The 12,206-nt window shown below is 55.4% G+C and overlaps 1 protein-coding gene across 1 annotated transcript; it reads right to left on the minus strand.

Annotated features, from left to right (window-relative positions):
• Positions 1-10,505: 10,505 nt before the first annotated feature.
• On the minus strand, positions 10,506-11,339 carry PLICBS_010082 (uncharacterized protein; the record flags this gene model as incomplete). The annotated part of the gene is made up of 2 exons (XM_065601787.1): positions 10,506-10,805; positions 10,929-11,339. 2 exons carry the CDS (start codon positions 11,337-11,339, stop codon positions 10,506-10,508), a joined length of 711 nt encoding a protein of 236 aa, XP_065457859.1.
• Positions 11,340-12,206: the final 867 nt, after the last annotated feature.

The following is a 12,206-nucleotide window of genomic DNA, read 5'->3' on the forward strand; positions in this document are numbered from 1 at the left end:
TTCTTCAATTTTGAAGCTAGCAAAACCTGGGAGACATTGATCTGATGGTCTTCTGTACGCATAGATACTCTCCCCCCTTCTATGTCCATGTAGACGCGGCCGTATCCATCGAAACCCAACTCGGAGGCACCGGGATGCATTGACGTGTTTGAGTCCCCTGCAAGCCGAATAGGCTCTTGTCTGCGCGTAGGAATGGATGACTCGTATAAAGAATTTGCTGGCATGGACTGCTGTTGCGTGGGCGAGTCATCGAAACGAGGCTGCATTCGTACAATATGATCGGTAGGGCCGCCCTCTCTCGGCTGTGGCTTACGGTACGCGAAGTCGCTGGGAGGAGCCATGTGGTCGAGTCTGTCGCCGTGTTCGCCGTTGTCGCCTTCCGCGTAGCTCCTGGATCTCAGATTGGCAAGGTTTGAGGGCATCTGTTTTGAGGGTTCTTTGATGAGGGGCCGGAGTTGATCGTTCTTTGTTCGTACAATACAAGAATCAAAAGCGTAGGTGAGCAGGTGATTCATTTCAGGCTTGAAATGTGCGAAATGCACGGCGCGTGCTCCGTGGGCGACTGCTGTGAGATAAGAAGCCGACGGCAAAGCCATCACGGGGCGGCTGAGGCTATGCACCGCTGGCACTTGGCATCTGCGGCCTTGTGCTCCTCGGTCTAACCCTTGGAGTGGTCTGCTGCACGACTGCCTCGCTGCAAGTAGGCAAGGCTTGGTTGGCAAGCCGGTCACCGAGGGTGTCCATCAGGGATGGTACCAAGAAAAAACTTTGCCACACCGTCTACCCTCTCCCAGGGCGACCTATCTGTGGTTCGCACCTCCGAGACGAGGGCTGTCTTCTCCGACGTACAACATATGACAGGCGCCGCAACACTTGCCTGAGCGGTCTGCTCGACTGGCTAAGGAGCTCCAGCTCTTACCGTCGGAGCTTTTGTGTGTAGGCTCACTGGCCACTAAGACTCTGCCTGCAAGGTTACCCCTTAACATACAGGTGGGCAGGAATCTTGACCCGCAGACGTAGGTACTTCGCGGTATCGCCGGCCACCGAAGTTCACACGCGAGTCAAATGGCAATGTATCACAATACGTGTCATACGGGTGATCGCAACGACAGCGGATACTTCGATGGGTGTTCCGCATGGGGTGTCAGACATGCTCTCCTTACCTTGTGCCAGGTTTGGCGGCCCACAGCCAAGCAATCGTCTCACCAGCTCCAGGACACGACACCCCATCCCCTGCAGAAGGAACCCGTGGAAACTGTCGGCCGAAAGGGGCTTGCTAGTAACGGTGAGGCTGGGTCGTGACTCACCGATATTGCTGGTTCATCTTACCCTTACCTTACAACGTAACTTGGTGATCGGGCTCGAGTGACATGGTGCGCGAGTCACCGGCCAGCATTGCCTACCTTGACGTAACCCCGTAGCAGTCGCAGCAGGCCGTTTTAATTGACTGTGGACGCGTGTTGGGTCGGGCACGGACCGAGAGCGACGGGGAGCTATGGACAGACAAAGGGAAGGAAAACTTGCCTCGTCGCGGCGGCAGTGCACCCCGAGAACTCTTACATGACGTCGTTCCAGGCACAGACCGAGAATCCAGGCTGATACTCCATCTTGAGAAGGTAAGCCCAGGGGCAAGTATATCGCCCGTTTCCTCAAGACGATGATCAAGCGAACTCTTTATGCAGTCTTTTGATCCTGCGGACATACGGAGAGTATGCAGTGGCTGTATCTGGAGGATTCAAACCCAACATTGCCCAAGGTTGTGGATCACCCACCACAATGGCAGTAGAACAGACGCCCTCGCCATCGTTCGACCATTCTTGCAACGTTACGGCGGTGGTCAGATTTTGAGGCGAATGATCTCCTGCGGTGGCTCGCTGAAACCAAGTGCGCCAGGAGAATTATAGAGGAGCACTGGACACCATGCCCATCAATTCTTTTGGTCGGGTGTTTCTATGTGTCGGGTGTCCGGGAGTTTTGATGCTTTCCTCCAGATCCTGCTTGCGGTTCTCACGTCGGAACATTGTGATGGCTTGGATGGCGTGAAGCGATGGTGGACAGTGAGCGTAAATTGCCGACCGATCGTCGATACTGGACACGAACATGGCATTGGGGAACAAAGTTGGATCACAGCTAACACGCCGTGAAGAGCGTCTCTACCTTTGAGCCAGCGCGAGGCGCCATAGAGTGTATTCATCCAGCTGTAGCGTCTTCCAAATCTCTACAATCGGCCCTCAGCTTCCCGCTCTGCTCACAGCCGCATTTGAACCCCAATGTATGCCCGCTCTCCAGTCTCAGTACGACTGGATTTGATAGCCGCTTGGGTGTCCGACGTATATATTCAGCAATGTCTGAGTAGCACCTTCTTCCTGTAACAGAGCCAAGAACGTCTCTAGCTGCTCTTTCGTGGGTAGCTTCGCACCTATGGCTTTTAGTCCCAGCAAAACTTTTTCCAAGGAGAAACGTACCAGGCAACTGGCCGTCAAGTGGATGGATGACATAGCCGAGCTTTGCACAGACTCCAAGGAAGACGTGTTCGTCGAGATCGGCGTCAAGTGCGTCAACATCTAGCGCCTTGGCCATGATCGACGCCGACTGAAGTTGCTTCTGCACGCACAATCGGTCCGTTGGTATTGCACTGAAGTCGTTCGGGAAGAGCGAACGGGCAGACACTGGCGACTGCTCTTTTGGGTTCTGATTTGGTGCGGGCAAGAAACAGATGGGCGGCGGGGTTGTAGCTGTTTATATGCCCAAAGCCCCATGCATACAGCTGCAGGGTAGCCAAGGCGCTTCAACGCAGCTTAGAGCTCCCTATCTAGACGTTCGCGAAGACACAAGCCACCAACAAATGGCAGCCAGAACGCATGGAAGACCATTGGCATTTAGTTTGAAGATGATGTCTTGGTATTGTCATTCTTTAGCAACCTCTGTAGCACCGAGGCATTGCATCGTGTCCTCAACCTTGGCAACCCAGGGCTTTACCAAAGCTGTAGCCACCTCCGTCGACAAACCAGGATCGACACACAGCTCATAATCGTCGTAGCGAACAACCAACGGGATCCGAACGCCGTGCTTCCCTTCCCGCAACCGTATCAGGTGGGAAGTGAAGGTACCTTCGATCGAAGCAGCTTTTCTCGTTTGCATGTGCGAGACCCAGGGTCGGGTGCCAGGGCGATGAAGGGCTTCACGATGTTCCAAGCACTGGGGACACCGTTGAACATAGTAGCGCACCTCAATGGCATGAACTTCGGATGGCTGCAGGAGACAAAACTGGCGTCCCTCCTGAGTTTGGACGCCTTGCTTCCGCAGAAACTGGTCACCCTCCTTTATGGTGTCGTAGTAGCAATGGCACAAGGTGAAGATATAGAAGAATTGAACTGGCATGACGAATGATACACGACGTACGCCGGGTGCAGGGTGCCTGGGGGATCGAGGAGCAAACGTGGCCTTCTTTCCGCTGAGTGGGCTTTGTTCGGGTAGAGTTCGTCGATGCAGAGCGGAGGCGGCCGTGCGTGCACTTAACATGGAGATTACAGATGTGAGGTCACATGGAGTAGGTCTTCATCTACCGTTTGGCCAGCTCTGAATGTACACCTTCAACGCATGTCGGGCCTGGGCGAGAATGTCGAAGCACGACGGACAAGCCTTCTTCCGACGAACTGAACACAGTGCAGCGGGGCTATCAACTCGGCTACTCACGGGCCAAATGACGGTACGGCGATAAGAAATGGAACGCTCACAGTTCACGGTCATGGGAAGCAACTTGCGCAACGCATGCGACCAACACTCCAGCCTCCATGCGACGGCTGATGGTGTGATGGGGTGGAGGAAGTAGCTCCAAGGTACCACGCTACGAGGTACCACAGACAGGAGCTCATTCGATGGCCATGATCAAACTTGGTCATGGGCGATGGAAACGAACAGCAAGTCACGCACCGGTGAGCGCTGTTCAGGGGCTAACGAGAGTCTCTCACAACCCCTGTTCCGAGTCGGGCAGCCCGTGGCCAAGCATTTCGACCCAGCCACCTGCAAGCGCGGCAAAAGATCACCCGCTCGGAGCCACGGTGTATATGCAGCTAGTGTTTCCTCGATGGATGGGGCGGCGGATCAAGACGGTGAGGCTCGCCGGCAAGTTGGCCTGATATTGACGCCCCCCCATGATCCCTACCCCTGAACGCCAGAGGAAGACCTGAGAAGCTGATACGGATGAGACACGCGGCGACAGCAATATCCCGAATGAGGCACCTGCTGTCATGAAGCCTGCCAGCTGCGCGACTGTGCTGCCGGTGGCGTTCCTGGTCCTAGCAGGGGCGAGGGGCGGACTGCCTCGAGACGTCGACGAGAGCCAGTGGGCATGGTGCGCATCCCTTCGTCGAGGCAAGCTGCACACTGGTTCGTACTCAACGACATGACTTGGGTTTCGTCGTATTCGTGGCGGGCAAAAATGCAATTGCGAAGCAATCCGCTGATTTGCCTAGACGAGGAGACGCGAGCCGTCCGAGGCGGCCTGGTAACTCTCAAAGCGATGGCCATTCCAGCGCCGGTGTTTCTTTCCTCCATCAAGCCCGACTCCCTCAATGCAAATTTCGTCATGGCGTTTAGGCCAAGGACGAACGCCAACAGGGAGCGCAGGGTTCGCCATCACCCGTTCCTCCCACGCTCCGGCACGACCGGCCGAACGGTCGCTTCACGAACGCCAAACCCGCGAGGCACGATGCCATGGGTCCGGAACGCCCTAACGACGGCTTCAACACTCGAGACACCAGTCCGGGTTCGTCCTACCGTGGTTCAGGGGCTATCGCTGATGTCTTGTGATCCTTCTTTCGGTGCTCTTACTTGGCTGTAGTAGACTATTTGTTGCTTTTCAATCTGAACCATGGATCCAAACCTTTTCTCTCGGATTGTAACAGCTGGTTTCGTCTTCCACATTAAAATCCCAAGAACTAGAGCCATCGCCGCTGCCAAGAAGTCGTGATCGCCCGCCAACTTTTGATCTTCTTCGACCCAACCTGTCGACACCCGCCACCCGTTTAACGGATAGCTGTTGATCCTTTGATAAAAAACGCTGAGCCATACAGCTTAGCTTGTGGTTTGGTAGTCTCCCAAACAGACCTCCAGCTCCAGTGTTCTCCAAGTGTCATGACTGCCATGATCTTGAAAGGGCCCAGCGAGACTCCAGTCTTGACCACCCGATCTCCTTTGCTGGCCTTGAGAGTGAAATGCCAAGAAACACCCAGTCCTAGAGGCACGGCCACCTTGACGCGTCTGGCGTTTTTTCTTTCCCTCTTGCCATCGACAGCGGGCTTTGGCAGGCCGTCCGCACCCTGACGGCAGCTGAAGAAGAGGCCACGCAGCAGCAAGGCGAGCGTGTGCAACATGATTGCTGCCTTGGCAATGTGCAGAATTGTGGGAAATTGATGGACCAATATATCGCGACCTTGGCCAAGGTTTCGAAACAGCCCATCTTTCCAATCCTGGGCGTGAAACAAGGAGTGTTGGTTCTGCAGGATACTGATGAGGGTCTCCATGCTGCAGTTTGAGAGACGAGTGTAGATGGTTCCAGAGGCAAATCATTTAATGCTACAACAGAGAGAAACGCGTGCCTCGAAATCATATACGCGGATTTGGGCGAACGTCGACCATCGAAGCCTGAGCATTCTACCATCCTTTCTACTGCGTCGTTCATCATGCAGCTGTTGACAGACCAGGACAAGTCCATCCAAACCGCGCCATGCAGTATCGGCGTGATGCAGCACGCAGTAGTTTGCCACCTCGCGGTCTGACCAGGCCGCGGTGGCTGCAGAAGCGCCGTGATCGAGCCCTGGAAACAACTCTTGCATAAGTCGGCTGGAGAGTGTTCCGTGTGCCCATGGAGATGGCATGCGTTGGTCGAGGCCGGCAACGGTAGGCCAATGGCCGACATCACGCAGAGATCCCTGCTCCCCGGCCGGGATCTATTGCCTCGCCCCGCGGCAGTAAATGCAGCTATACCGATGTCTCATTCAAGGCGCGCAGATGACCCATCATTCAAGCAAGGATCTGGAGGTGTGTGGCTATGGTAACAGAGTGGCAGGCAGCTTTGTTCCCAGCTTTTGCGCCGGCCCCCGACACATAAGAAGGCCAGCTCCCAGTTGGCAAACTAATATACCACCACAGTTACTGGAACATTTCATTGCCACTCAAGACAACTCTTAGTACATTGCTCCATTCTCAACGCGACTTACTTTCTTTCAAGATGTCACTCCCGAGCCTGTCACTGCTTAACCTCGTCGCGTGTGCGGCTCGCCATGTGAAGGACCGGCCCTGGGCTCGAAATACGGACCCCTTACTGCAATTGGACCAGATTGTTGTCGAGAGTGAGCTTGGATTCAGCCTTGGGCCCTGCTCTGGACCTCTCTCAGAGGCCAACCTGGAGAAACGTCTTGCGCGCCTCAACAATATCCGTGGACGTCCAACGGATGTGGACACGTTGGCCATCGACGGTGATGGTGCAGCGTCTAACGAGAAGCATTTCGTCGACAACTTTGATATCGAACACATCAAGGTTGCTCTTGGCAGACTTGAAAAGCTCCTGGTGTGCGTGAATTCCCCCAATATCATACCTGGGTTTCACTTCGACAACGACTCTCGCGACGGCGAGGTGATCAGCACTGCGGTGTTCGTGATCACATCTGTTTGCTACGGATTGCGCATCGGCTTTCCAACAATTTCCGGTCTTCCACCCCTTCAGGGCGTTCCGCTGCACTCCATCATCGAAGCTACGACAAAACATATCTGGGAACTGCATCTGCAACGGATGCAAAGCGTGTCGCTACCCGCACCTGGCACCGGCACAAAGCCCCCTTTCTGTGGCCAACGTGGTGCCCCTCCCGTTCCACCTCCTCCGCATATGCTTCAACGTCCGTTCAAGGCCGACCGCGGAAACATCTACCATGCCTCCACACAAGCCACAGGGCCTTTCATCCGTCATCAGCAGCGAGTTCCATTGCCAGTCCCAAGTCAACTAGGCTCCGCGTCGTCGAGTCGATCAGCTTCAACAGTGCAATCAGGCCCGAGACATACCACGCCCCCTGCAGCTTTCGCGGCCGCACCCAGACTCTTGGGACAAGACAGACCCAATGAGCCACCTATACTCGCACCTGGGGCTGTCAAACCGCCGCGCTCATTCCCGGCCCACGAGTTCACGGCTCTGCTGGAACGGACATCAAGGGCTCCAGATTCGTCTCCTGTCGATAGTTTTCCCCCACCGAACCTGGGTGCTAGTGATCAGCGCGTGGCGTCGCCAGTGGCAGCAGAACCGGTGTCTCCTTCCTCTGTTGCAAGTCATGATCGCCAAACGGTGAACACACCGCGAAGTGGCCACACCGATAATGATTGGGAAGGTGTCAATTGGGACAAGAACTGAGGGGGTTGCCGCACAGTGTTTTTTTTCTCAGTACACTAGCACTCAATACACGAATGTTATCTCTTTTCAGGCATGCTCCGCAGCTTTGCAGTGTTGAGCAGCCCATTCGGGCCCACTCAGTCCTCACTGTCTGCAGCCGACATGGGCTGCCTGTGAACTCTGGTATTAGTCGCGGCAGCCGGTGAGATGTCGGACTTTCAAATGCTGATACTGGTCCTATTCCAGCATGAGTATCCGACGTGATCGTCTCCACGTCGAATGTTGGCATCACTGTGTGGACAGTCGAGAGTTCCCTCTGGCCGAGCTTCTGGCCACCTACGTAGTCAACGGCGTGCCAAGCCACGCCTTTCTTCTCTCTCGCGGGATAGCATGCCACAGGATCGATTGGTCATCTATCATCGGACATACGCAGCACAATCCCATTTCGTTTAGCCTGGAGTTTGCTCATCAGCTGCCTTCAGCTCGACGGATCCTCTGCCCCCTGCCCCCTGGGCGGCCACATACTGGTTTGAACCGCCGGTCGCATGAAAAGCCACGTCTGTTGAGACTCATATTGACTAGACGGAAAGAAGTGGCTGTCATACGATTGGTAGAACAAGTCCGCCCCAACAGACGCCAAACGCCGATTCTCGCGCCTGGTGTATCTGCACACCCCCTCCCTCTTCCTTCAGTGTCGCCCCGTTCCGCTCAAGGTCACGGCACCCGGTCTCAACTCACCCCAGCCTACACTTCCCGCCTTAATTTTGACAAGGATCACACTTTGCATGCAGTTGAGGCTTGCTCATTGCGACAAGTCACATATTGCATGTGGATATTTGACCGAGCTCCTGCCCATCTGACTGACCCCTTATCGCCACGCAGATTCTGCCCACCCGACAGAGGTACATGCAGCCACTTCCAAAAGGGGCTTGGAGTCCTCATTCACCGGTTACGGAATTTTGCTCGCCTCTCATGGCTCACCCAGCGAACGTCAGGCTGGCCATCTTCGTAGATGGCCAGCAACTCAATCTCGACACCGGATCTCCCTTCCCAATGGATTCGACACTTTTTAGCATCATTCGCGATGCTCTTGCCGATTGGCTGGTGCTTTTCTGTCCACTTACAGACATTGACACCCTCAACAGTCGCCTACGGTTTTCAAGAAGACTTCTGGACACCATCGTCGACCCTCCGCGGACCCACGCCCCATCTAGTACACAAGGCGCGTCGTCCACGAGCATTAATTCCTGCGACTCTATCGAAGAAACTTTCCGTCACGAACATGGCAATTTCGGAGCCACAGCATTCCGTGTCGCCTGTACGGGACCTTATGCAAGGACTCTCAAACGACAATGGGAGCGGCTCGATGACCATGACCGCAAGGCAGTTGTGCGATTCGTTGCTACACCAACGCCAAGTTCCAAGTTTCTTTCCTTCGTCAAGCCAGAGACCGCGGTTCCACGAAATTGCCTGTCAATGGTCAGGGATGGAGTAGAGCTCGTGGCGCCAAAGCCACTTGGCCGCTCGCAGCATCTGAGCCAACCATCCCCTGAATTCTTCCAAGATAGTAACGCTCCTCGGATAACCTCCGTGGATGGGAACTGGGGATTCGATTCATTTCCACAATGCAAGTCAATCACGAACCTGCACTGCTGATCACGATCTAACCCTGTCCTCTAGACAGACACCCTATCCTCATCCATCACCACCACCATAGCGTGTCTTGTCGTCGAAGCAGCGGCATCGAAGCTTCCGCGGAGACCCGACGCCCGTCGTCGCACATCATATTCCAAGCTGGCGCGCTGCTCTACTCCGGCTGAGCGATGAGCAAGTCCACGGTTGTTCCAACTGGCACTAGGACGGTGACACTTTCAGTAAGCCAAACTAAGATGCCTCGCCAAAGTGACACGCTCCCTGCTGCACCCTGCACCTCTATACCATTCCCCCAAGCTTGGACGACAGTAAGGCTAGCTACACTCTGAACAAGCAATGGCGTTTGGCTTCGGCCACGAATTCTGATCACCAAAAAATTCTTCCAAGGCATTTTTAGTGGCCAAGATAATGCTAAGTCTAGCTTGTTAGGGGTCGCACATACGCATGCGGACGGCATACCCATGAGGGAGGACATTTGGCTACATTTTTCGCCCAAACCATCATCTGTACAGAATTCTGTGTCATATTCGAACTCAAACTCAGCATCGACGAGGAATTCTGCAAGATTCCGAAGGCGTTCGTCGTCGGCAAGTTGTTGCCGCTCTAAATGGGCCACCATATCTGCGAGCATCGAGGAGTTAAGCAAGAATTGCATGAGCTGTAGCCCACCAACTTGAACCGACGTGCACTGATGGTGCGAAGCATTTACCGACTTGAAGGAGATGCTTTATCGTGATTCCTGATGGGTACGTCTCGTGCCGCTGGCTTCGTAGAACGAGAATAATGCTGTGATGTGTCGTGCGGTGGTATGGCAATGGGTTTCAGGCCGCCGCCCATGATTGTCGCTACCTAATGTCGCCATGCCCCACCAAGAGTGGCCATGTGACCTCACGAACCAGGAAATGAAATTGTAATGGTGGGTCCAGGCCAGGTGAACACTTCACCTTGGCTTCACGGCACGGCCCGCCATTGCCCCATCCGCAACACGCTTCGGTGTGACGTGGGGATCAATCCCAGAATATCAAGGCGCGATACTTGAAAGGAGCTACCAATCCACCACCTCTGAAGGTGGCACGCCAAGTCACAATGCCATCAAACCCGGCGCACTTGCTCGACTCCACCATAGCAACAGTCCTCACTCTTGCTTTCGTCATTTGGGATGTTGGCGCACACGATCTTCCCATGAAGAAGTTCTGGTGGCTTGGGGTCGGATGCTGCCTGCTTCTTTAAACTACATTTGCTGTTCTGTTCGCACTTGCGCAGCTCGAACGGCTACCATTAGGCCTCGCCGGGGCATTCGAATGCATGTGGAGAGCCGCTTGCATCTCAGGCATCGGTGGCTTCGAAATACTTAACTACCGTAGCGCCACACTACCGCATTGTGCTGACCTTACTAGATCGCCCGCCCCGAAGCTTTCCTCGATCAACCACACCTCTCTCGATACCGATTTGGTCTGGTGGTGACATCATATCAAGGTGGCAACCGTCTTGTTGAATTGCTCGATTTCTGCGTGTATGTGGCTCGTCGGGAACGCGGCCGTCGCAATGGCCGCTGTGTCTGCGGCATCTCCATAGACTCTGGCAGCGACGACGCCTTGGGCGACAATGACTGCCACAGCGGCTCCTCGGCCTCTTGCTCGTCTCCACCGGTCGCGAACTGCTCAGACCGCTCCCGGCACGCCGCCGGCGTGAATCCGGAGCCGACCTTGTGTGCGACTATTCGCCATTTTTCATTCTCGTAGTCTTGGAGCGCCCTGAGAAGTTGCTGATCCTGCACTCAGCGCATCAGCTTCCACAAATCACACAAATGTTTCAAGCCACTCGACGCTTCAGGGGCAGCCGCTTCGAGACGAAAGTGGCATTGGGTGCTACTTCATATCGGGGCCGAACGTACCATTTCCTCCGTCCACATCGTCGTTTTTGCCTTGAGCTTCGTGCAGTATCGCACCTGCAGCGTCCCAGAGGACCGCCCCGGGAAGAAGTCTGCAATCTGCTTCCACGTCAGGTTTTTCTGCTCCTTGAGCTCCAGCAGCAGCTGGTCGCCCTCGGGCGTGAACTTAAGCCTCGGGCCTCTGGGTCTCGGTGCCGGCGGCGGCATCCCGGCCTGGCCGACCATGCTCGGCGCGCCGCCCATATCTTCTCGTCGCATCGATTTTGAGGACGACCCGAGGTCTGGGAGGTGATGGTGATGGTGCAGCTGGGGCTGTTCTGGGTGGCTTGCCGCCACCGCTGCGGCGGCGGCTTGCCCGTACGCCTCGCCTAACGAACTGGCTTGTACGCTGTCCAGGCCGGACTGGTCCACCATGGATACCCCCGCAACCGAAAGGTCGAAATTGTAACGGGCTGGGCCCGTGTGGGTCTCGGCTCCGCTCTCGACCGGGATCCACACCAGCTCCGGAGCTCCGCTCAAAAGCTCGTGTTCCTTTCTGCAACTTTCTCTTCTCTTCTTTCTTTCTTTCCTTTTTCCTTAGCTTTAGGATACTCGTTGCAGTCGCTCAGCTAGTTGTCGACACACTTAGTTGAGACCGTTACATTATCCTAAAGCTCCTTTCCACGAGCGCACCATTGATCTCGATCATTGGCAATACGCTGCGGAGTTCGCCGCGCGACGTACGCGTCAAGCGGGAATAGCAGCGCCGGCACCGCTTCAGTGTGCGTGACCGGCGGCGCAGGAGAGTGCCTGGAGAGGCGAGAACCATTTGACCGGAGTCATTTGGTTGGGTTCCTGCTCGGCTTGCCGAGTGTTCAAGCCGGTAGAGCAGAAGGCTGGTAACTTCGTCCCGTACGGAGCAGCAGAGGTAGGGCAGCCGCGGCTAGCCCACGTGCCCGCCATCTACGACGATTGGCGGAAGACTCTTGCGCAAGTAGCAATTGAGTACTGGTTCCTGCGAAAACCTCGTCAAGCGACGAGCAGCAGAAGGCTCTCGCCTGTGGGCGACCGAGCTTTGGATGCGTGCTAGGACATCGTGCAGCACACGAGTAGCAGAAGACTGCTTGCGAGCAGTGCGGTATCGGATTCCCGCTAGGACCTCGTTCGGATAGCGAGTAGCGGAAGGCTCTTGCCTAGGGGCAACGGAGCACAGCTTACCTGCAGAGGCCTCGTGTGCACCACGAGTAGCAGAAGATCCCAGGAAGGGATAGGAAGTCGAGCCGAATCGAAAACATCTCGCCT

Source organism: Purpureocillium lilacinum, assembly GCF_023168085.1.
Source record: "Purpureocillium lilacinum CBS 284.36 DNA, scaffold_8, whole genome shotgun sequence".
Taxonomy (NCBI): Eukaryota; Fungi; Ascomycota; class Sordariomycetes; order Hypocreales; family Ophiocordycipitaceae; genus Purpureocillium; species Purpureocillium lilacinum.